This window comes from Astyanax mexicanus, chromosome 5 (assembly GCF_023375975.1).
Source record: "Astyanax mexicanus isolate ESR-SI-001 chromosome 5, AstMex3_surface, whole genome shotgun sequence".
Taxonomy (NCBI): Eukaryota; Metazoa; Chordata; class Actinopteri; order Characiformes; family Acestrorhamphidae; genus Astyanax; species Astyanax mexicanus.
The window spans coordinates 51,282,763-51,310,213 of record NC_064412.1 but is presented as its reverse complement, the minus strand read 5'-3'; the positions used below and the strand labels follow the sequence as shown (position 1 = coordinate 51,310,213).

Below are 27,451 nucleotides of genomic sequence, written 5' to 3'. Positions count from 1 at the left end.
CAGTCTAACCCAACAATCGGAAAAGAGTTGGAACAGATTTGCAATGGGCAACCATTAGAACTTTTAATTAATTTAATTAATTTAATCCTTTTTAATCCTACCAAATAGTTCTTCTGGAGTGTGTGTGTGTGTGTGTGTGTGTTTGTGTGTTTGAAGGTTTGGAGGATCTGTGCATCCATGCATGCATGTGTGATCATAGGGATGTGGTTTAAATCCTTTGCTATTGTAAGATGTAATCCTCAAAGTTTAGTGAAAGCAATAACACCAGTTTCATCATGGTTGTCTTGTCTTGTTTTGTCTTGGTTGACAGATGAGTGCTATAGTGTTGCCAGGTGGTTGCTATGAAGGTGCTTTTAAAAAAAAAAAAAATTCCCATTTTCTCCCCAATTTACACGACCAATTACCCAACCCACTCATTAGGACTCCCCCTATCACTAGTGATGCCCCAACACCAGGAGGGTGAAGACTAGCACATGCTTCCTCCGATAGATGTGAAGTCAGACTCCGCCTCTTTTCCAACTGCTGCTGATGGAGCTAGGAGGAAAGCGCAGTGACTCGGTTCTGATACATCAGCTCACAGACGCCTTGTGCTGCCCATCTACCCACCTAGAGAGTGCAATGACAACTGTGCTCTCTCAGGGCTCCAGTAGCTGATGGCAAGCTACATAAGCAGGATTCGAATTGTAGTTGCAGCGCTTGCAGCTGGACCACTCGGTGCCCCCTTTATTTTTTGTGGTATATTTGAGGTTGCTAGGACGTTGCTATAGTATCCCAGGTGGTTGCATTACAGTTGATATGGAGTTGCTTAGTGGCTGCTATGCTGTTGCTAGCTAGATGCTTTTGTGTTAATGTGGTACCTTGTGTGGTTGATTGAGTGTTACTACTGTACGTGTATGACGGTGGCACAAACATTTCTGCACCATTCATTGGGATTGGAAAAAAAAATCATAAAAAGTTTTTATTATATGGAAACAATGAGTCTGATCAGAACGTTATACAGAAGTCTGAATCTAACAAAAAGATCGAAGAGTTTAGTATTAATAAAAATGGAAGTTACTCCAGGTTACCTCATGGAAATTATATTCCAAGAAATGTATCTAAAGTAGTATTAATAGTTAATCTGAGTGTGAATAGGCTTGGGTAACATGTGCATCAATCCATCCATCCACGCATGAGTGTGTGAGATCATAAGGATGTAGTGTAAATCCTCTGCTTTTGTAAGATAATCCTCACACTTACGGTCAGATTTATCCAGTTCTGGAACTTCTTTAGCCTGTAGTTGCCTGAATGATTTGAATGAAGCTCTCGAAACACGAGTGTTTTTATGAATTTATAGCGGTTAAAAGTCAGTCAGTACCGACTCATTATTTAGAACCACAGATTTGAAGGATATTTGGGTTATTAAGTGTCTGGCTAAGCTTTGGTTCTGGCCCGAGTGCTTAGAGACGGTGTTTGGTTATGATAGCCCTGCCGAATCTCCGTCAGGCTCTGAAAAACCCATTTGGGTCTGGCAGCACCGAGCGGCCGAGTGAACGAAGCTCGTCTGAGGACGGATTGACGTCACACTCTCGAGTCTTCGGAGCAGACGTAAATATTTTGAATGCCATGGCGGATTTGTTTGACAGGCTCCATGTGGATGAGTCAGTAGCTGAGCGTTATGTGAGTGGCGTGTCAGGTAGAAGTGTGTGAAGAGTAATGTAGATCATATGGAGAGGCTGTTACTGCATCTCTTCCGCTGCGGCGCGTGGTATACTCAGATTACACTTAATGTCTGCTGGATATTTCCTTATAGTACAAACAGTAAAGGACCAAAATATTGAGACACTTGCTCATTCGATGTCTGTTCTGAAATCGGGGTATTAAAAAAAGTTTATCTATATCTACTGTGCAAAGAAGTATGCTTTGTACTAGATTGTATATGTTGCATAGCTGTGTGGATTTGATTGCATGTAGGGATGAGAATGTTAATAAGGTCAGAATGGTGGATTAACAAGTTTGTGTCAGTGCAGGTCAATTGCTGTCTGTTTACTGAAAGCTAGAGATGCGCCATAAGATTGTTATTAAGATTATACATTCATCTTTTCTCCATTTTTCTCCACCACTGATAAATTAAAATTCCTAAAGGTATGTTTGTCTTGCTTTGCTTTTTAAACAAAAAATTATTATTAATCTACATTTTAAAAATATTTATTCAGCTATGAGTTAAAAAGTTTTTTTTATATTCTAGCAGACTTACCAACAATGGATTTGCGGAATAAATTTACCTGAGCAGTGCTATTTTATTCACATATTTACCTCAGCAGTGTTTTTTTAAAAACACATTTATTTCAGTAGTGCTGTTCTAGTCACACATTTAATATCTCATCTAGCTACCTCAGCAGCGCCATTTTAATCATAAAAATTCCTAATCATAATTAGATTTTTTAGTCATAGATTTAGCTCAACAGTGCTATTCTAATTAAAAATTTACCTTAGTAGTGGCATTCATCTAGTGACACATTTAGGTAGCTAGCTAGTTATCTGGTTAGTGGTATTTTCATCATAAGCAGTGCAACTTTATTTAAACAGTGCTACTCATGTCACATGTATTTAGCTTACTTTACACAGAGAAGTGTAGTCAGTTTTTTTTGTAAACAAATAAAGCTAAAAAATGTGTCGTTGTACAGCATTACCTATTCAGTTTTTTCTCCTTTTTTCCGAAAGTGTTTTTGACTGTGTATTCTTACTGTATGGTGGAGTGAGCGTGAGTCCCTCGCCCTATATCTCGGGGTCAGTCGTGGTGGTGATGATTTATCTCCAGCTGGCTGTTAATCTTCTTAGCCGTCTCCCCCAGGTGCTATACCCACTCACCATCTCCAGCCTGAACCAGAAACACTGAGCTTTTGTTCATTCAGCTTTATTCCCATCTCAGACCTCAGACTGCAGGATCTCAGGTGCTGTGAGGTGGAGGCGGCGTGGAGTTTTGCAATAGTATCCATACATCTGTCCATCCATCCGTCCGTCCCTGCTTTTGTCTCTACTGTCTATGAAGGATTTTCTACTAGATTCTGGAGCATTGTTGTGAGAATTTGATTGCATTAATATTAGTCATTAGTTAGAGGTCAGGATGTTGGATGATCACCACCATGGCTCATCATCCCAAACTGCCAGATCATCCCAAATGTATTGGATAAGTATCGGTGAAAAAAGTGCAAAATAAATGAAAACCTGTAAAGAACCTGTGTTTGGTCCGTAGTTAGGTGGTTGATGTGGTGTTGTTAAGTTATAGCTATGGAATTGCTTAGTGGTTGCTAGGGTGTTTCTAGGTTGATTACTTGTTGGTGATGCGGTACCTCATTCATGTGGTTGGTTGGGTGGCACTAGTGTATTTGCATCACTGTGGCAAAAACATATTTTTTTCTAAGTACATTACATGGAAACCATAACTCTGATATAAAAGTTGTTAAATATAAATCTATCAATCCATCAATCTGTCTGTCAGTTGATTTTTTTAAGATGTCTATTTATCTATCTATTTGTCTGTCTTTCTGTATTAATCTAGCTACCAGATCTGTTAATCTATTCATCTGTTGACTTGTCGGTTGATCTATTTGTTTGTTTGTCTGTCTGTCTACAATAGATAGACAAAAATATTGGGACACCTGCTCATTCATTGATTCTTCTGAATCAGTCAATCAAGGCCATTCCCCAACTAATTCTAAGACTACTGGCTGGAGTGTGCATCACCATCCAAATACATGTAGTGTGTCATAATTAATCAAATTAATAAAACGATAATTCTCCACGTTGAATTGTTATGTTTTAACACGTTGCTGTACCACAATGTTTTAACCCTACAGCCCATCCAACATTTAAAACTGACTCAAATTAGCGATATCTGAGATTAACCCACACTTGCCCAGCCTCACCTCTTCAGTCTTATCCCTTAAGACCTTTCAGGACGTGACACTGAGACCCCATTACTACTATTACACTAATTACAATCTGACCATTAACTCACTCATCCCCCCTTCCACTTCTTCTTCTTCTTCTTTTCAGAGCACAGTCCTGTGTGTGGGAGTGTGTGTTGGTGTGGCAGCGTGTGAGGAGGAAGACTATCACTGCTTAAACAGAGAGCTGGTGTCCAGTAGGCCCGGGTGATGGCACTCAGGCATCCTGTAGCCGTCCTGCTCCTCGCCCTTTACAGTGTGGCCTCTGCAGGTAGGAGCTGTTTTCCTCATCTTTTCTTCATCACTGCACACACACACACACACACACACACATACACACACTGACCCCCCCCCCCCCCCCCCTCCTGCACAGTAATAACGCAGCAGTGAACGGATCTACCGTGACATGGCACAAAGCCTCTTTATCGTCTGTGATATTTTCCTTACGGAGATGATGAATGTGATTGATAATTTATTACAAGCGGCTCAGACGGCCCACTGCTGTCCCCCAGCTCATAAAGACTAGAGCACAGGTGCTCCTCCAGGCACTCAGATGAATGCTGCAATAAAAAATTAAGGGAAAATAGCCACCAGCCAAGGTAAAGTTTGATTCTTCAGTTTAGCACAGGACATATGAAGCTAATTCCCATCTCTTCTATAGAAATTAAGCCAAAATTGGCTGCCATGTTGTCAAATTTGTGACCAGACTCTGCACACTAGACCCACCCTTCTCCGAGATCAAGTGGTGTCCCTTTGTCTCAGACTGCCTTCCTTAAGTTTACAGTGCAGCCTAAATGAAAAGAAGCAGTTCAGATTTTTCGAGTACGTGTAATGTCAGTAAAAACAGTAGAAGTGCAGTTAAATGCATATATTTTATTACAAAACATTTACATTTTCCTTAAATTACAGCACCAGAGCTCAGCTCTGTTTAACACACAGAAAAACCGAAGCTATCACGGTCCATTTTATCCCCACTGTCTTGGATTCTAAACTTGGGTTGGTGAGGTTGAGTCTGAGTTTAAGTATTTTATTTGACATTTGCTACTTGAAACTTTTTGTAATAACAGTTTAGATCTCAAAGTTATTATTATTCTCATTTAGGTGGAAACATACATTATAGAAATATCTGAAGTAGTTTTTGCAAAAAAATTTAAAATTATCACAATTTTGCTTTACTTAATCCAATTCAGCTTATTTTTTTTTCTTTGTAAGAAAAGTCTAAAAGACAACTGAATGTTGTTTATGACATTATATAAAATACTACTATAAATACAAATTTAAAAACACATGTTGCATAATAGAGGTGGGTGATATGGCCCTAAAATAATTTCATGGTATTTTCGCGATAACAATCCTGTTGGCGATGTGACAAAACACTGAATAAAAAAAAAAAAGAAATCAAGAATATACTATTGCAGCAAAATATATACATGTATATATATATATATATATATATACATATATATATATATATATATATATATATATATATATATATGTATATATATATATATATATATATATATATATATATATATATATATATGTATATATATATTTTTTTTTTGCATACATATTGCACAGCCCTAACTGAGATATTAGAAAAACAATATCAGATTTGTAACAGATTTGTAAGTCAATGATCCAGAATGTCATGATACTAATAATGCACTCCAAATATCTCCATATATCCAGGATTAAAGTAAAATAAATAAAACTGGACAGATGTAATCTGTCTCTAGTAGATATATAATAGTAAATGAGAACAGTGTACATTTTTTCTTTTGCTAAAAACAGCAAAAACAGTAGAACCCTGATGTGATAATTAGGGGTAGGTGATGTTACACGATATTTCAGGGTAGAGTATTGTTCACGATATTTAAAAATTTTGTCGATATTATTTATTACAATAAATATCGCACAACCCTATTGCATGATCAAAATCAGTAGGTGTAGGCATATTCATACCTGAATTTGTTAAAATTACTTACAAATAGAAATAAGCCTTTTAACAAAGTGATTCTAGTCAATGTTTTTTTTTACTTGCAGTCTTCCCTGTTTAGCAATTCAAAATTTGTGCCATTGTTTTGCTGATGTCTATGTAATGCTGTAACAGATAAGACGTGCAGTGTGTGTTGCTGTGTGTGGAGGGGTGTGTTGGGTGTGTTCCTGATAAGCCGCTCTTGTTTCTGGATCTCTTGTCGGAGCGAGTTGCCTGTTTAGTCAGGCAATCACGGATCACCCCAAGTGCTTGGAATTTCCCTGATCCCTCCCAGCATGCTCAGCAGCACAGACTAAGGCTGTAGTGCTGGGAATTAAGAAAGTGCTGACAGGCTCAACACCAGAGGAAGAGACAGTTCATCAGCTCCCATATGAATGTTATATGTAGCTTATAACACAAAACATGATGGCTGTATTATGGAAAGTTCTGCCTATCAGGAAAAAAAAAAGATCCAGTTGGTCTTCCTGGTAAAGCTCTGGGCGAAGTTTCTAGGTAAAACAAACGTATGACTATGAGTTTATGAGACTCTGTGAACACATCTACGACACATTATAATACATAAAAAAGGCATAATAAACATGTTATTTTATTTTTTTATAAAATAAAGATAAAACATTGTAGTTTTTTATTATGCATTATGAATTGTACTCATAATGCATCATAAGCTGCATCTACAATATGCTACATGTAAATACCAAAAACGAGACTATCAAAAATTGTTATGTGGTTAAATAATATCTCAACTAAATATTAATCGCACTAGTTAAGACATACTTGAACATTGATAAATGTTAACGTTGTAAATAATAATTATATATTATATAGATTATACTAAAAAAAGAACAAGGGATGGTCAAAGCAAGCAGGGTCAACAATACCAGTAAACAACAGCCAGAGAGATACAACATACCAGTCCAGGGGTCATACGTGAGAAGGCAGTATTGGAGAGCAGGCAAAAATCAGAGTCTGTGAAAAACAAAACAAGGTTGTAACGAAAGACAATAACAATCAAAGGCTCAGCAAAGTGTGTGTGGAGTGAAGGTGTATTCATACTAAGGTGCACAGGTGAAATCAATATTCAGGTGATTTGCTTTCTTGAAGTGCATCAGGTAATTGTATGAGGGAGTGTTAGCAGAGTGAGGTGTGTATTCTGGGTATCGTAGTCCAGAGGCTAGAGATCGCAGGGAGAGCTGAGTATAGGTTTTTGTATAGGTGTTATTGGTGCTTAATTCAGGGTCTATTATGCGGAAATGATTACAAATGGCTGTATTAGTTCTTATAGTGCACAGTAAACAGTTATGTTAGCACCATGTTAAGCAGATTATTAAGCATAACTATTAGCTAATTCTACATGTTATTAGTGTTATTATAACTGGCAGCAGTTTGATCTATGTGAGTTTGGCACAGTTATGGCTGTGCTGGAGTTTATTGAGTTAATAAGGGCTTAATAAGTCACTAATAGACCAAGATGTGCACCATATTCTTAAGTGAGGATCTGTTCATCACTAATTAGACACTAAAAAAAGAACTGAATAAATATTTAATCAATCACAGACCCCTAATTAAGCACCAATAACACTTACACAGAATAAAGCCTAATAAGAAGTGAATAAATCATTTACAAATGTGTAATTAAGGCTTTATCAAGCTAATAATGAGACATTAATAAGCGTCTAATTTGTGTTCCTTAAAATAAAGTGTTACCCAACATGTTACCTGTGCTGTTAACAGGTTATTTGACTTTATTTGTAGGTATTTCAAGCTTATCTGGGGACACCACACAGCTAGTTAGATATCTATCACCTTCCAAAGAATAGGAGCTTCATCTGTGGTTAAAACATCCACTCAAACATCCGCATGTCTTCTCTTACCATTCTATGGAGAGGAAACTCAGATGTGCATCAGATCTGATATCTCACCCTCTGATCTGCTCAGTGCTGTGCTAAGGAGATTTATTATATTTTGGCGCAACACACAGCCGCACACCAACAGATGAAGAAAGAAAAAAAAAGATATGCGACGTTAAATACGAGTAAACAATCTAGGAATGATGGTGGTTGAAAGCTTGTTTCACTCCCTCCTGACCGCCGCTCTGGTTTTACTGGGTTATTTAGTGGTCCCTGTTTATGATGCCTCATTCATCCAATCTTTGAATGCCATTTTCAGACCATACAGATTCCTTTTCCCACAGATTTATTGCCAGCTATTGGCCTGTTTCCTTGAGAATAGGACATTTTCATATGTCTCCACAAATCCCTACATTTGGTTTTTTGAGGTATACACATTAGACTTTATATCTAAACTATATCTAACTTCACTTTACTTTAACCCTCATGCTATGCTGTGGATCACACTGACCTACTTTACAAGCTTAAGAATACAGAACATTTAATTTACATTTAATATACATTTTTAAACTGTAAATGTTTAAACTTTTCTATTGGGCTTAATTAGTGTAATGAAAATGGAAAAGGAAACCCACAACACCCTAAATGTGTGTATTATACACATTAATAGAGAACATTAAATAGAGGCTACAAATTGTTTATATTTAAAATATTGGAGGAAAGTGTTTTTTTTTTCTTCAATTTTTAGAAAATTGGGACACAATGTGAACGTTTTAAAACAAATTAATAAAGACAATTTAATATTTTGTTCTGAAAGTTACATTAAATATTGATTCAATTAACATTAATTAAGCTAAATATAATGTCAATGGAGGAAATGATTCTGCTTATAAATGGTTAACAGAGAGTTTATCCTGCTTTTGCTGGAGTAACTGTCTCTACTGTCTAAAAAAGGCTTTCTACAAGATTTTGGAGCATTGTTTTTGGGATGTGATTGTATTTAGTAATGAGAGCTACAGAATGAGTGAGTTCAAGATGTTGGATGATCACCATCTTATTTTATCCCCAACTCCCAGCTCATAACTGTCATGCTCACACTGATAGCACCCCCTCACACAGTCACATGACACTGCACAAGGCACTACTTGGAAGCCAATCACCAGAGTATTGATTTCCCCTGTTTCCCTCAGTATAAATACACTTTCACTCCACACAAACATCTCTAAATATCATCTGGTTTATCCACTTTCATGTCCTGTGTTTACTCTCTTGTTTACGGACCTTGTTTTGTATTTTTGACCCTGATTCTTGATATTGTCTTGCCGTGTTTTGACCCCTGGACTGTTTCTTGTTTTTTGGTATGTTTAACCCCTGCTATTGCTGTTTACTGCTATTGACACTACTTGCTCTGACTACTCTTTATATTACCCCTTTTTAAAATAACATTTGTTTATTGAGTCCTTTTCGATCATATCAATCCCATCCAAAATGTTGAATGGAGCACCATCCACCATTCCAGAGAACACAGTTCCACTGCTCCACATCTCAATATACAATAAGGTTTTATAACACACACCTGGCTTAGGCATGGTGCCTACAGGTTCATGTTTCTTTATCTGCTCCAGAGGGTCCTATTTTATCAGCAATGGGTACAACTTAAAGTATCTGAATATATTAATTAAGAAGGGTGAAAATTTTGTGTATGTGCTTGGTTGAGACCCTTGGATAGCATTAAAATGATTTCTGCAATGTTTGTACTAAAGTAGGTCAGTAGTTATGCCAGAAAATGAACAAATGGAAAAATGAAATAAACATGCCCACCTACTGGAGCTGCCGAGTCTCTGGGGGTCCGTTCCTGTTAGTGATGGTGGGGCAGGAGAACAATGGGCCGCTGGAGCTTAGCGGAGCTGTGTGTCTCCCGCTGTGACCCGCTGTTTAAGACAATGAGCTCACCTCTCAGCCTCTCCACCTACCTCTTCCTCCACTACGCTCATGCCAGCATTGTTGCATTCCCCCATAGTTTCCAACCTACAGGAAATCCATTCATCTACGCTAGCTCATCACTGCTGCCGCTGCTGCTGCTGCTGCTGTGCTAGGGGACATGTTTCCAGTGCTTAATCGACTGTTTAAACTGCGAGTTGGTGTTGTAAACTAGGGATGCACTAAAATAATCATTTTTGGCTGAAACCAAAACCACACAAAATGAAAGGTCAAAGCGACGTCAAAAATTAAAGAGATAAAAAATAGGCAAAAGAAACACATTGTATGAGGAAAAACCATCAATATTCGGCAGAGCACAGGTGCAAAACGAGTCCCTTTTATAGGCCAAGAGGCCTAGTATTCTGGTGACCAACTTCCTGGTAGAAGCATGTGATGTGTCATGTGATCATGAGTGAGTGTAGTTTCAGTGTGAGGTGCATCCTGGGCAATGGAGTCCGGAGGCTGCAGATCACAGGTAGAGCTTAGTGTGAAAGTGTGTTTTTTTACCGCAGGCTTGCATTCATTTTGTTTTTCATTCTCTTTTTCACCACTGCCTCAATTAAATAGTCTTAAATAGTCTTATCAATCTTTAGGCAAGCTGTCGACCCTGATTTAGGGTGTTTGAGTATGACTTTGCTGTCATAACAACGGGAAAAGTATGTCTTGCACATCTTAAAGTGCTTTAAAAGCATGTACTAAGTTTTTTTTTTTTGGTAAGTTTGACGTTAGCATAAGCTAGCCAGTGTTATGTAGTGATGTAAATGTTAACCAGCCAGTTAACCGTAGTGTAGTTAGACGTGTATCTGTGCTGGCCTCTGTCTGCACTCTTATCAAAGGTATTATCTGGACTAGGACTGCACGATATTGGAAAAAAAAAAAAACTGCAAATGTTCTTTTTCCAGCCATATATATATATTGCCTTCACGCTTCTCAGGCAGCAGCAGTCTGTCACTTACACAGACACAGAGACAACACTGTGTATCTACTTCTTGTGTCAAGAATCAAAACACTGCAACATGACGTGTTTGATTGAATTGCCTTAAGGGACATTGCACGTCCTGCAATGTGACTATTGCGCATGTGCACATCGTGATGACGAGGCTTAAGCGATATATATCGTGCAGCCCTAGTCTGGACTCCCTCTCTTACCTACTCATGGCTTTAGGCAAATAGAAAGTCCAGCAGGAGTGGCACAAAGCTGTTGCAATTACACAGATGCTGCTGAATGTGGCAGAATTCAGAATTTCTATGCTCTCAGCATTAAAAAAGTTGGAATATCCAGTTTGCAGTTGTTCGTCTACCATCCTAATATAAACGCAGCATCAGGGTAAACATCTGTTCCCTCTGAAACCTGCTTATTCAGAGCCTGTTTATTAGTGAATCTGTCTAGACCCATCCAGCGCTTCAGTTCTGATGAATCCGAGCCTAAACTGGATTTATGAAGGTCAGATTGATCGGACAGTTCAAAAGCCTGGCTGAACTTTTCCCCTGGTGCTGAAGTTCTTCTGTTTGTGTTCTGGACCGCGCGGCCTCCCCGAGAAATGGCCACATTTCTTTTGTTTTTGGAAATCTAAGACTAGAACATTATCTAATCTGCTGCATCAACATTTTGGCTGGTGATTCGTTCCACATGGACGGATGAGTTAATCGAGCTTCATCTGTATTTTTGTCTCTGTCTGAATAAACAGATCTGATTGGCCTTTATGATCAGGAGCAGAATCAGTGGAAACTGTGTCTTGGAAACCATGGTAATATTTTCTCTGCGTCAGAATGAATTTCTAGATAATTAGATTGATAGAGGATCTGTTTTTGCTGTTTAAAATTTTGCAACTTAGATCATTCATACTACACTGTTTTACAGCTTGTGCCTTGTGTAGGATTTAAGTAGTGAGTTAGTGCTAAGTTAAAATAAAAAAAAAGACATATAGACATGTATTTAACCTTTTTTTTTTACTTGCAAATGATTAAAACTTCTATATTTAGCAAACTAAAAAGTGGAGGCATACCAAAAAAATATTTTTTAGTAATATAATAATTTAATCATGCACTTTTAACCAGAGGAGAATAGGCTTTTTTTTTTTCTTTTTTTTTTACAAAACTACATCTACATCTCACAGAACCCTTTTGAAAAGGAAATATACTCAGGGGCATTAAAAGTATGTTTAAATTAGGTAAAGAATATTAAAGTTCATTTAATATACCTAAAGAAAATTATAAAAATATATATATATATATATATATATATATATATATATATATATAAGAAAAATATTAAATATATATATATTTGTAAGCAAATATATGTAGTGGCATTAAATACAGCTTAAAGGGTACTTTAGTGAAGTTTTTCGCAGTAGCATAAAGGTATATTCAATATGTGTATCAATACGCAAAGTAGTACATTTACAATATACTTCAAGTGTTTTAAAAATTATGTTAAAAAAACACATATTTAAATCTATTTTCACAGAAGATATAAAAAGCACAACCTAATACTTCTATGCTGTATTTATATAGCTTAATTACAATTGAAATGTAATTAAGTTATCGCAAGTTGTCCCAAAATAATACATTTAGTATGTATGTAAGAACATATTAATTTTAATGCTAAAAGTATGTACTTTTACCTAAACTGCCCAACACATTCTCTCTCTCTCTCTCTCTCTCTCTCTCTCTCTCTCTCTCTCTCACACACACACACACACACACACACTCTCTGTCTCTCTCTTTCTTTCTCTATCATCAAAAAGTGATCTATTCGAAGAATGTTCTCCTGTGGACATTGAAATTATTTGTAGCCTAAATAGAATATTGTTATATACATAAATAATTAAATAATTTAAATTATTTTTAATCATTTAAGTAGTAGCAGTTTTTAAGGTGGCACTTTATGTAAATGTGTGAATTTTACACCCCTGCATTAGTGACACTGTGAAAGATGCTATGGTTGATTTCCCTCTCTGTGTTGCCACCTGTTTCCCTCAGCCCTGGTGGTGGATGCGCTCTGTGACTGGGGAAAGTCCTGCCTACTGGGTGGGAAATGCCCATGACTAAACTGGGTAAAGAATGGTAGATTAAAACTCTAGATATGCAGTTTTTCAGAAATCATGCAGGAGCTGTGGGTTCCTCTCTTCCAGATTCCAGTTCAGTGTGCTGTAAGTCTTTCAATATTAATTGGAGCCCTGCCGGTATAAAAAACATCCCTACCCTGGTAGCATGTAATAAGTTACACAATATGGACAAAAGTATTGGGACACCTGCTTATACGGTGCCTTGCAAAAGTATTGGAGAATCTGTGGAAAGAGCTGAAAACTGCTGTTCATAAACGCTCTCCATTCAACCTCACTGAGCTTGAGCTGTTTTGCAAGGAAGAAAGGGCAAAAATTTCAGTCTCACGATGTGCAAAACTGATAGAGACATACCCCAAGCGACTTGCAGCTGTAATCGCAGCAAAAGGTGGCGCTACAAAGTATTAATGCAAGGGGGGGGGGGGGTAATATTGCACGCCCCACTTTTCAGTTTTTTATTTCTAAAAAAAACTTCACGATTATGTCCCATTTGCTGTTGATTCTTCTCAAAAAATTACAATTTCATATCTTTATGTTTAAAGCCTGAAATATAAAACGTTATTTTGCAAGGTTGAATCATTTTTAATAAAGTGAATTATAAGGAATTTATCTTGCTTTTGAATACATATTATTACACTTTAGGGCATTGCTGTAAGGATTTGAAAACATTCAGCAACAAGAGCTCGGTTTTTGGTTGATCACCACCCCATATTATCCCCAACTCATCACAAAAATATTAGATCAGGGGTGTCCAAACTCTTTTTGTTGGGGGCCAGAAGGAGAAATATATTTTAAGTCACGGGCCAAAGACTCTTTAATAAAACAAATAATGAAATATACCACTTTAAATAATACATTTTCCTGATTACTTTCATTTACACACCATTTTACTTGACTTTCTATCTTTATCTTTGACAGTGTTGTGTAAACTAAGATTTTTCAAATTAATGTTTCATTTCATGATGTCTCTTAATATTAAACTCCTTACTTTTAGACTCATTTGCCCTTTTTCTGCGGAACAGCTGAACACTCTCGCCCCTTTTAGACTCTTTGGCCCATTTTTCTGCGCTACAACTGCGCAGTCTCTCCGCTTTTAGACTCTTTGGCCCGTTTTTTTGCACTAGAAATGCGCACCCTCTCCGCTTTTAGACTCTTTGGCCAGTTTTTCTGCGCTAGAAATGCACACTCTCTCCGCTTTTAGACTCTTTGGCCCGTTTTTTTTTCACTAGAAATGCGCACTCTCTCCGCTTTTAGACTCTTTGGCCAGTTTTTCTGCGCTAGAAATGCACACTCTCTCCGCTTTTAGACGCTTTGGCCCATTTTTCTGCGCTAGAAATGCGCACTCTCTCTGCTTTTAGACTCTTTGGCCAGTTTTTCTGCGCTAGAAATGCACACTCTCTCCGCTTTTAGACTCTTTGGCCCGTTTTTTTTTCACTAGAAATGCGCACTCTCTCCACTTTTAGACTCTTTGGTCCGTTTTTTTGCGCTACAGCTTCACTCTCGCCGCTTTTAGACTCTTTGGCCCGTTTCTGACACCTAGCGTCCAAACTTTGAATCTCACATTAACCTGCTTACCAGCGGGCCAACTTTCATTCTATTTCTAAAATACCTTGTGGGCCGCTCCAAAAAAGGAAACGGGCCTCAAATGGCCCGCGGGCCGTAGTTTGGACACCCCTGTATTAGATGCTCCACAGCTTAATACAGGGAGGCCTTATAGTTATCTAGTAACTAATCCTTGACTTTGGCATGGTGCCAATAAGCCAATAATTATTTATGTGGACATTTACGCATCAGTATCATCAATTGGTGCAACTTAGAGTATAGCAGAATGTAACATTCATTAAAATAAGTGTCTAAAATTATTTGGACACATAGTGTATTTTATAATCTTCAGTTTTATTTTGTTTTATTAAGGCCACCGTCTGCATAATCTGTTGTATAATCAATAACGACACCTTCATAAGAAATCTTGACTCACAAAGTGGAGCTAAGTGTTGGGTCACAACGACCTCACACGTCAGCCAGCGACTGAAAGTGAGTGTGAAAGGTGTAAACGAGTGTTTTATCTTTCTCTCGCTCTCTCCCTCCCTTTACTTTCTCTCTCTCTCTCTCTCTCTGAACCTGTAGAAGTAATCACATCACTTCTCTCAGGTCTAGAGAGTTATTCTTGAGCTTTGTTTAAATTTGTGAGTGGTGAGTTTTTAGTCATTGCGCTGCTGTCCTGAAACTGTCTGTAACTCTTCCATCAAACAGCTTTAGAGGACTCCTGAAATACACACACACACACCCACACACATACACACGTTCTGAAATGTACCTTGTCGGGATGTAGGGTCATACTGGATTTATCTATAATGATTTATTATAAGTAAGTAAATGATGTGAGGTTGAAGCTGCAGTTGGTCTGCAGGTTTAGGTTCAGCAACAGTATGTGCTGAAAGATTGAGGTCAGCTGACTACCTGGATATACTGAATATAGACCAGGTTACTCCATCAATGCATTTTTTCTACCCTGATGGCACGGCCATATTCCAAGATGATAATGTCAGGATTCATGGGGCTGGAGTTGTGAAAGAGTTCAGGGTTCAGGAAGCATGAGATCATCATTTTCACACATGGATTGAGAGAGAGTTCACCACAGAGTCCAGACCTTAACCTCATTGAGAATCTTTGGGATGTGCTGGATGGAGAAGAGCTGCTTTGTGAAGCGGTCAGACTCTACCATCATCAATGCTGCTGCAAGATCTTGTTGAAAATTTAATGCAACACTGGATTAAATAAATATTGTGACATTGAAACAATGCCACAGTGAATGTGTGCTGCAATCAAAACTAAAGGTGGTTGAACCAAATACTCACTCCAACTCCTATAATTCATGTCACCTTGCCATGAGCATGCTGGCCAGTTTTTAGCCTCACTCACAAGACTTCACACACTTCACAAATTATTATATAGGTGTGTGTGTATGTGATTTAAAGCAGGAACACTTTAATTAGCATGCTGTTATCCCATGAGTTGTCTCATATAAAATCCTTTTATTTGTTCTCTATATCTTTGATTATCTCTCTCGCTGTCTCTTTTTCTCTCTTTCTTTGTTTCTTTCTCTTAGTTTTTTTGCCTTTCAAAGAACCGTTTGAACCTTCTCTGCCTCTTTTCTGGCGCGTGTCCCCTGTTGTTCTGCCAGGCTGAATATCAGGCTGTATAATAGTATATAATAGGCTTGTGTTTGGGGGCTGCGCTCCAATTTCACTGCTGAAACTGAGAGCGGTGTGGGAGCTGATCCAGGTGTTTTACTGTACACTGGCCAAAATCAGCGCCGGCAGGATGCTGTTTACGGCGAGAGGCGAGGATGGGGCGGGGACGGAGGACATGCGAGCACCGTCTTGCAACCCAGCGCCTTCCTCCGCTTTCATCACTCCATCCATTCACCCTTCCGCACTTCAGATGGAGTGGATTTGTCACGTTAGAGTGTGTATGCACTCTTATCACATTCATCCCCTGTTCCATTCACTCATACAGCTATTAACACGTAGGGTACAGCACTGCTAAACTGCTGCTTTACGTGCCAGCAGACGTCATGAGACAGAAGTATGCAAACCGATCATAAAGAGTTAACTTGGCATGGTTTAGGAATGCTCAAACCTGTATAATATAAGTTGTGAGGTGTTATCTTGTGAGTGAGTTGGAAAACTGGACAGTGTAATCATTGCAAAGTAATGAAATTATGGGATTTGGAATGATTTGGTTTGATAGTGGTTGATAGATGGATGGGACATTTTATTTTTATATTTAAGTTTTGCAGACATGTTCAAACATTTCACAGCCAATCGTACACCCTACGCTGGACGTGTTGTGATGCTCTTTGCTAAAAGTCAAAGGTCAGCTGGCTCTTAAAGGGAATGGCAAGTGACACATTGAATTTTGTTGTGCCCTCATGATACCAAAGACACACTGACACACCCTTAATCCAGATGCAGCATGCGCCATTGAACGATGCACTATATATATCACTAAAATAGGGCCCCTAGTGATCCACAGTGTTGTCTGAACTGTATGTCTGAACTGGGAATACATCATAGAAGGCATTACCATCCACAGTGGACAGCGCAGTGAATATTAATGAACGTGAATGGAGGCTTCTGGTTAGAATTATCTGTGTTAATAGACAGATAAAGACAGACTCTGGGAGAAATCACACACACATTCAGTGCAGGAGACCCCATATGCATATCCCACAGGACAGTGCAGTGTTTTTTTATATTTTATGGGACACCTATTTAAAAGTTATTAAAAAGTCATGGGACACTTGATTAGTTTTCGCCTGTAAGTGTGTGCAAGTTGTCCTGCAGGAAAGAATGAGAGGAAGGACCATAATTGCAGGTGTATATTTTTTCAACAAAATAAACAAGGCTAGGATAACTAAATAAAAAAGACAAAAACAAAGACAAATAAAAATTAAGAAAACAAGAAACCTAATAGCAAAAAAATAACACAGGGATCAAGAAAACAAACAAACCTGACACATGATACATGGCATAGTAACACTGAAACAAAGGGCCTTATATACACAAAGAGGATGAGGAACACCTGGGCCAGGAAACAAGGGGGTGGGGTTATAAACAATACACAAGGTGACAACACTAATGGCTTGGGCGGGGCTAGGACGGAGACAGGACAATAAAAAACAAGGCCATGTGCTTAAAAGATCACATAGCTGGGAACACAAGACAGGAAAACAGAGGGCACAAACACATGGAACCAAAAGATGAAAAAACACAATCCAGACACAAGTATGCATGATGAGAACTTGACGAGAAAGTTGATAGATACTTAAATAAATTCGAATAAATGCGTTTAGCTGCTAAGCTTAATTTGCACTCATTGCTGATACAGATGAGTAAATGCAGATAAACAGCTTGTGTAGTTCCTGTAGAGGAATACTGCCACTATAACAGGACTCTGTTATAGGACCTGATAAACATACTTGAACCTATTGATTATGGTGATTTGGGGATGAGGTTGAGTGGTGATCACCCACACCAATCTTATTGATGAATCAGTGCAATCAAATCCTCACAGCAATGCTGCAAAATCAAAATCGAACGTCTTCCTTGATCAGTAGAGCCAGTTACTCCAATACAAGCAGGATAAACTCTTTTTAAACAACATTGGTTTTGAAAAAAAAAAAAAAAACGTGTACAGAATACAGTAGGTGTCCCAATACTTTTGTCCTCACAGTGTATGTTGTTGAGGCTAATGAGCCTAAACACTGAATAAATCCCGGCATCATTAAGAAAGCGAGCGCTGTTTGTTTAGTCTGCTTGTCTGGAAGACGCTCCTCAGAGCTTCAACAACATTACGGCTTAATACTGCAGCTCCGGCCCGAGCCCGAGCGCTGCCACCAGACAGCACGTAAAACTTTATAAAAGAGGGGCTCGGATGATCTATGGAGCACATTAATGGTGTGTGTGTGTGTGTTACTGTGTGTGTGTGTGTGACTAAGACGGAGTGGGCCAGATTGTGTGTGCTGCCAGAGTAAGAGTATTGCGCAACCCCAGTAATGTGAGCCATGAAGCTGGAGTGTGTGGGGAAAGCTTCCAAAAGCATGGAGTGTGTGTGTGTGTGTGTGTGTGTGAAGAGAGAGAGCCAGAGAGAGAGAGAGAGAGAGAAAGTACTACAAGATAGACTGAAAGAGGGAAGAAAGGGTAAAAAGGGAGGGAAAGAAAGAGTTCCCTCCTTTCTAAAGCAGATGTTGCCTTGTGGTTCAGCCATTCGTACCCAGAATCCTTTGCTGCTGGTGTGATGGAGACATGTGGGGATGTTTACATAGCAACAGCAAGTCTCTACTCACAGCACGGAGCACGGCTTTACTCACACCATGACTTGCCGTCTAGCTTACCAAGTTGTCTATACAATACGTAATGTATATGGCCAAAAGTATTGGGACAATTAATATAGTATTTATTTTAATATAAAGGGTATTAAAAAAGTGTTTATCCTGCTTTTACTGAGTAACTGTCTCTCTTGTCCAGGAAAGGCCTCAGTAACACAATTGCAGTCACTGTATGTATTCAATTAATTCCTCACAGCAAAGCTTGTAGAAAATTTTCTAGCTTGGACACTAGATGCAGTTACCACAACAAATGCAGGATAAACCATTTTTTTATAGATTTCTAAAGAAACAAAGAATGAACAGGTGTCCCAATATTTTGGCCCACCATATAGTGTGCAATTCTTACAGAGCATGTTACATAGAGGGCATCTCCAAATATTTTAATATCATCAAAATATTTCATGATACTTTTTTTAATTAAAATTTAGCTTAAAATGTGAAACTCATATATTATATACATGTATTACACACAGAGTCATCTATTTTAAGTGTTTATTTATTTTATTGTTGTTGATTATGGCTTACAGCCAATGAAAACCCTAAAATCAGTGTTTCAGAAAATTAGAATATTATGTAAGACCAATTGGTACGGGCAGTGTGCCAAGTCCTGCTGGAAAATGAAATCTGCATCTCTGTAAGTGATGCTATTTTCTGTGGATTAAATTTTTTCAGCAGGATTTTGCACATTGCCCCACACTGCCAAAAGTACCAGCTGGTACAAAACTGTAGTATTGTAATTTTCTGAGACACTAATTTTTGGATTTTCATTGGCTGTAAGCCATAATCATTAACAATAAAATAAATAAATGCTTAAAATAGAATACATTTTCTTTGTGTTATACATCTTTATAATATATGAGTTTCACATTTTAAACTGAATTACTAAAATAAAGTAACTTTTTAATAATATTCAAACTTTTTGGGATGCACTAGTACTGTAGATTTAAAAATGCCATAAATATCTGTTTCTACTCTGTCAGCTTACCCCTTTTTTAAGCATTGCTGTAATTATTTCATTGCATTTAGCCACAAAAAAAGCAATAATGGGGTCAGGATGTTGGTGGGTAATTAGCACCCCACCATCATTCCAAAGAACACAGTTCTGCTGCTCCAAAGCTCAATGCTGTGGCTTCATATTAGCCCTTTATAGACTGGGCCTGGCATTAGGTATAGTACCAACTGCTTTATGTTTGTTTACTCCGGATAGTCCTATTGTTTTGGCAATACTTCTATGAGTACCAAAGTAACAAACTGTATGCAGTGAGTCTGTGTGCATTGGTGCATTTGCTTCAGCAATGGATGGAATTTAAACATAACTGAATATAACATTCATCGTATAAGGGGTTTCCACAACATTTGGGACATATAGACCACAGAGAGTAGTTCTTTTTTCTCCTCTCTCTCTCTCTCTCTCTCTCTCTCTCTCTCTCTCTCTCTTTCTCTCTCTTTCTTTACCTTACTACTGTCAGTGTCTCTCATCCCCCCATCCCCCCCAGTCCACTATGCCAGTAAGTTGGTGTATATATGATTATGGTGGGCCAGGCCGCTAATCGGAGACAGCTGGGGTGATCGTGCTCTTTCCATTGTGTTCCCCGTGTTTTTAAAAGAGGATAAAAAGAGAAGAAAAATACACAATGCATTCTGGAAAGGTCTGAGGATTCGCCATTGAAGAAAGTGCTCAGTTCCAGCAGTTTTTAACCCTTTAGGTGCTGGCTATGAGCGAGTGCTGTGCAGCAATTTAAAGTTCTTCACCCTTACAACTTCAATACAGTATTGTGTAGTATATACCCTACAGTCGAACGCTGTAGGACTCTAGAGTATAGTAGCTTTTTTTGCATAACATTATGATAACACCTTTGTGTCCATACACACATTATCCAATTTTTCATCTTTACTTATAATATACGACACTTTAAGTTTTATAATAGTCCTGTGTCTGTTTCTCTTATTATCTTTTTTCACCCTGTTTTTTCAATTATGAGGACCCCACAGGATAGACCACCACATCCTTAGCACTGCAGTAACGCTGGTACAAGTGGATCAGATACAGCAGTGCTGCTGGTGTTTTTAAACATATTGTTTAAGCATCATCATCGCGATGTGCGCGTGCGCAATGGTCACATCACGAGACGTGCAATGTCACTTAAGGCAATTAAATTAAACAAACACGTCATGTTGCAATGTTTTGATTCTTGACACAAGAAGTAGATACACAGTGCTGTCTCTGTGTCTGTGTGAGTGACAGGCTGCTGCTGCCTGAGAAGGGGGAGCGCAAGGGGAGCGGGAGCAGGAGTAAACACGAGGTAAACGCATGGCCTCCAGCAACATGGTTGGGTACCGAAAGCTGTGCACCTCAGAAAAACTCTCTTATTTATCTTTTAAAAAGCTATTTAAATGCCTGATTAAAAGGATGAGTACAGGTATTTTGTGTTTTTCTTGGATTTGAGTGCTCGGCACTGACTCAGCTCTTGATTGGTCTGGATGCGGGACAGCGTGCGGGTGGGGGCGGGGCTGGTGACATCATGGGCCGTGCATCGTTTAATATTGCGATGTATATAATCAAAAAAGGACATTTGCAATAAAAACTTTTTTTCCAATATCGTGCAGCCCTAGTGGGCACCAATGATAAAGGATAACCACTACAAATAAACACAAAGCAAGTGGTAGGAAAGTATAATAGACTGGATACACAATTTGTTTAAAAACTCAAGCAGCACTGCTGTGGCTGATACACTCTTACCAGGACATATATATGTATATATATATATATATATATATATATATATATATATATATATATATATATATGTATAAATATAGAGAAAGAGAGAAAGAGAAGAAGAAGAAGAAGAGTTCTGCGTGAGGAGATAAGCTGATTTAAGTGATAGTGGTTATTTACTGCACAGGAGTGGGCTGATTACTCCTCTTTCGGAAAAAACGTGTCTGATATTTTCCGCAAGCTTTTCCACTCAACAGACAGAGCGTTCTCTATGAGGTGGAGGAGTGATTTGGGGGAGTGGAGGAGGCCGGAGGGAGAGAGGGGAGGGTGATGGACTGTCGAGGGAAAACAAACCGGCCAGAGTCACCACCTGGGAAACCTCACTTTAATATAAATCAGAGCAAATCTGTGGCTGATCTGCTGCTGCTGCCGCCAAACCCCCCCACAGCCGCTCTGGATGGGACAGACCTGAAGTGGTGTAAATACAGCGCAACCAAAAAAATGATCTAATAAGGATTTGAGTTATAACTGGGTGTTGAAAGATCTTGGCGTTTGCGACTGAAAGGTTAAAGATATTGTTTGGCAAAAAAAAAAAAAGCCAAAAGGCCTAAAATAAAAAAATAAGAAATTAAAACCAAGATGGGGCTTTTTTAGTTTTAGACAGCTGCTGGTATGGAAACTAAAATCTGCTTGGCTAGCATCATGCTAACTGCGTGCCTATATCATCAAACACTTACAGTACCTCAAAATACATCTGAAAGCTGTTAAAGTGACAGTCCGTCACTTTTTGGTGAGATTATGTAATTGTACTGAGCATGCTAAAAAAATAGAAAATAAATCCAAGGGACTGCTGCTTTTAAGTAATCGCAAATCCTAGGAGTGATGAGGGGAAAGAGCGTCATCTACCCACCCAGAGAGAGTAAGGACAATTGTGCTCTCTCAGGGCTCCGGCAGCTGATGGCAAGCTAAATGAAGGGATTCAAGCCCCGATCGTACTGGCAGCGCTTAGCCGGCTGAATCACTCGGCTCCCGTCAAGAGAGTGCGTTGGAAAATATGATCATCCAACATCTTCACATCACTTTTTTGCTGTAATTGATAAATGCAATCAAATCCTCACACAAAAAAAGTTATCCCTGGATGGTAGAGACAGTTACTCCAATAACAGAGACATGAAATCAGTGGAAGAATGAATGAATAAGCAGGGGTCCCAATAATTATGTCTACTTTGGTCTAGATATACTTAGTAAATTAAATTAGGCAGTTAACTGTCAATGAACAAACATGCAATTTTACATAATATTTAATTAAATATATTTACTAAAAGATCACTGACTAAATCAAATCAAATCTAGAAGGTGCAGATTAGAACATTAGAGTTCATTTTAAAGCAGCTCTTTGCTCTCCAACTGAGCCCTAAGTCATACATACATACATTTAAAGGTCTCATTCCATCATTTTTTCATTCATTTTAAAAAGTCTAGTTGTGGTCTCTAGTATAAATGAATGCCTTCTCAAACCATGCTTCCCTAGTGTATTTTTAAGGTCTTGGTAAAACAGAGATCCGATTTAAACCTATTGTTACTTACACAAGATAGCTAACGCTAACTAGCTGGTGTAAACAGAGCTGTGAGCTCTTTTGCTAGCTGAAAGTTTCGGCTCTGCTGCAGCCTGGGTTCAGCTTTGTCTGTGGGTGGTCCCGAGCCGAGGTGGGCGAGGCCCTTAACTCACAAGTTGACGTAGACAGAGAGCTTTTCCTGATCAACTTGTATTTCTGAGGATTTTCTTTTACTAGCTACTGCAGACAGTGGGGGTTGAGAAACTGTTTCATGTACAGCATGCATATACAACCCAGTGAGACCTATTGTATTCCACAAAGAACTAGATAAAGTGGATTTTAATGGAAGCACATTTTTTTGGGGAGAAAAGTTAATATAAATATATTTCTCCATCGTTTTGCATTAAAAGGGCCCAAATGGTCACAATCACAAACCACAAGCTAGCTGTGGTCCTTGTGACCTAAAAAAGCCCCACTGGCCCACTTAACACTCTGGCTTGCATGGGACGTCCCAGCGGGGAGGATGTGGTGACTCCTCTTGCTGACTCTACAGGCATGACGTATTTGTGTAAGTGCTGATAGCAGCTGAAGCTGAACCGCTGGAGTATCTCTGCGAGCAGCCACAGCCTCCGGGCTGTTTACTCTGATACTGCTCACACTCGCACTCTGTTTATACACTGAGTGACCCAGAGTTTATTCAGGTGCAGGCAGAGCACCACGCCAGTGAACATGCATGTTCGTACGGGTGAGCGAGTGCGAACAATGCAGGGTGTTTTATCGTGTCTGGAAGAAAAGAAAAAACAATTTCAAAACTAACTACATAATATGCATCATCTAATTTTTTACATTTTCTTCCAATTCATCTAGGCCAATTGTCCCACTCATGCAACTGCAACTCAGTTGTAATGCCACAACACAAGAAGGTTAAAGACTAGAACATGCCTCCACTGATACATGTGAAGTCACCCACCACCTTTTTTCAACCTACTGCTGATGTAGCATTGCCTAGTAGCATCACAGCGCTCGGAGGAAAGCACAGCGTCTCGGTTCTGATACATCAGCTCACAGACGCCTTGTGCTGATTGACATCACCCTTTGGATTGATGAGGGAAGAGAGCACCATCTACCCACTCAGAGAGAACAAGGCCAATTGTGCTCTCTCAGGGCTCTGGCAGCTGATGGCAAGCTCCATGACCGGGATTCAAACCAGCAACCACTCGGTGCCCCATCATCTAATTTTTATAAAAGATGTGGCAGCTTTTTTAACGTGTTTTCTGAAATCCAGATTCCCTTTGTGTGCAGGTGCTTCACGCAACAGTATTTGTACAACAGATTAAGCAGGTGATTCCTGTATCTACTGTAACTGTAGATTAACCCTTATTTATAAACAGAACTTAAGTGTGGCATGCCTACCCTTAAAGGTAGTCGGATTCTGGCAGGGAGCCAAAATTCAGCACAACTCCTGGAAAGGCAACTCACCACATTGAAAACATTCTACAAACCAATCAGTGTAAAGTATAATGATACTTAGCCTTGGTAGATCATGATGATAGGAGTATGTTCTTTAGTGCGCTCACACTAAAGTGTGAAACCAAAACTAACCGGACCAGATGTATAGTATACAATGTAAATGTATACTAAGGTACATGATCCAGACTTTCAGTTATGAAAATGCCTTGAATGGACCACTAATACTTACCTTAACATCCCCATTTCTGACATCTAATAGCACTTTTGCAACAAAAGAACTCTGGATCTTGCTGCGAAAGAATGTTTCTGGTTCTGGTACCTACTTTTGTTGGTGGAAACGCGGTGAATGGTTCAAAATTAGGTTTGTGAACCAGAACAATGCTGGTTCCACATTGTTGGAAAAGCACAATGAGAGGAGATGTTCATGGCTCTCAAGATTTTGATTCATTAATTATAGGAACATTTTATTCTACTATCCACCATTCAAACCCACTTTAAAACCCAGAACGTGCTAAATGAACCAGCGTTCAATAAGTCTACAATACCTCGACTCTTTACTCCAGCTTTACTGCTGATGAGAAAAGGAAGAAAGCTCTTGAGCAGCACTTGTAGAGCTCCGTCTCAGATGGTGCTTTTTAAAGCTTTTATAATAGTGAATAACACGTTCCGCTGGGCTCGCTGCAGGTCAGGGCTTTTTAAGACATGTGAAATGTGACTTTTCACACGTACATAAAAAGAAAAGGATGTACGATTATGAATACACTTGAATAGAGAAGCTCTCCGGACTAAAGCTCATGCTGAACTGGCATCTGTAGGTACCGTTCGTTAATTTGAGCATTTCAATAGCCACAATAGTTCAGGATGAAAGGGTCAGCCAAGTCATTTTACCCAGCTCTTTAGGGAATACCTTGCTTTTCCGTAAGTTCAACCATGCCCTCACATTCCCAGACTTATTACCTCCTAAGGCTTATTATTCCGTAATTACATGGAACACAATGGAAACTGGCTTGAGTTATTTGGGCTACCGAGTTATAGGTGTGAGGAATGTAAGCCTTGACCCCCGCGGGCACTCTTACCCATATTTAGAGCATGTTGTCTGCTTTTCTTGTTATTTGTCCAAATGTTTGTGCACTCCCCTTTTTTTAAATAATGAATGCACTTAGATACTTTAACCCCTTATCACTGCAATGCTTAGTTAATACTAAGGTTAAAACTAAAAAATCTATTACTTCAGGCAATTCTAAAAACTAAAAGTGATTATTTTTGAGTTGTAGAAGTGGAAGTGTATAAGGATTCAAGGATTCTAGGATTCAAGGAGATTTTATTGTCATTCGCATCACACGTGGTACATGAGGTGGAACGAAATTGTGATCTCACGATCCAGTTGATGGCCTGTAACGATCCAGTTGATGGATAATGATGGCCTGTTAAAGGATTGTTAAGGTGCACCTATTGCTGACACAGATGTACAAAAGAAAACGGCCCATCCGTCTGGCACCTGCTATGAGGCCTTGCTTCAATAATTTATGTCGCTTTGCCGTGAACATGCTGTGTGTGAGGCCAGTGTACTGGTCACACTCACAAGATAACACCTCACAATTTGTACAGGTGTGGGCGTTTCCAAGCCCTTCAAAAACGTCATTATCAATATACATGCTGCTGTCCCTTAACTTTTGTCAGTATCAGTCCATCAAAATCAATTTGCTGTTAGATTCAAAGTGGAGGGGCTTATCGATTTTCTGGTGCTAATAGGAAAAGCCAAAGTCATTACAGGCAAGTGTGTTCACTTGGCGGCCATCTTTGCATTGCTGTCATAAAGTAATGTTCAGTCATACAAATCCAGGTTATTATCTTGGTAAATGGGGAGACATCCCATATTTTTAACCTATTAACATGCCTTGACCCGTATAAGGGCTACAGGTGTAGATGGAGGACTTTAACTATTTGATTTGTATTCAGGAAAATATTGATTTCAAAATGAAGTTCAGGAAAGAGCCAATTTCATGATTTTATTCATTATACTTTGATTGATTCTCTATACTTTCTATTACAATTACAATTATGCTTTTTTTTAAGTAACGTTCCTTATCAAACATGAACGCTTTTTTATTTAATGCTTGAATAGAAATCCGTTTTCATTTTTCATCAAATGATACAAAAAAATATTTTTTCTAACTCAAACTCATTGGCATTGGCTCATTTTTTGTGAAAAACATATATCAAAACACATTTTAGATAAACACACACTGTACATCCCCCTCCCCCCTCACACACACATTTATATTACATACAGTATGTTTGGCCAAGGGCTAATAAACATTGCTTCATTTGTAAATTTGAAACTAAACAAATTTTCTACTCATATCTTGAGTTTAATTCATTTTCTTTTACATTTTATTAAAAAAACTAATTAAAAAAGAGTAGCACTTTTTGAAAGAAATGTAACATAAGAAAGGTAAATGGCAAATATTAACCATGTAAGCTGTTTATATTGCTTGCAATTTAGGTGAAGCAAGCATGTGTAAAGCACTTTAATGTAAAATTGCTTAATTTTGTTGAATTAAATGCAAGTAACAAAGTAAACGAGTAACAAAAATATGAACACCACACAAGGGTTAAAGGGTTACAGCTAGAAATAGGCACCAAACCAAAATAGGCCTGACATGAGCTACAGAGAAGGATAAAAAGCCCTAGCATTAAGCTGTGGAACAGTGAAACTAGAACTGTGTTCTCTGGAATGATGGATTTAAGATAAGACATTGTTAGGGAAGTTAGGGATGAGGTGATGTGATGATCACATTACATTGTGGACGTACTCATGATTTAACTTGTTGCTGAATGCAATCAAATCCTCATAGCAATGCTCCAAAAATATTAGTAATAGTCTTTTAAACTTTAATATCTGTGATTTCAGCAGAAACAATGGATGAGCTGGTGTCCCAGGACTTTTGTCCATATGGTGTACGTACTGTATGTACGTGTGTGTT

General features: G+C 38.6%; 1 protein-coding gene across 2 annotated transcripts in view; it reads left to right on the top strand.

Annotated features, from left to right (window-relative positions):
* tgfbr3 (transforming growth factor, beta receptor III) overlaps positions 1–27,451 on the top strand; it is a 178,589-nt gene that overhangs the window by 16,233 nt on the left and 134,905 nt on the right. For both annotated transcript variants that reach the window (XM_022675431.2, XM_022675429.2), the window contains exon 2: positions 4,039–4,200. In XM_022675431.2, coding sequence (XP_022531152.2) covers positions 4,140–4,200 — 61 coding nt within the window. In that variant the 5' untranslated portion in view covers positions 4,039–4,139. The remainder of the gene's footprint in view (positions 1–4,038; positions 4,201–27,451) is intronic.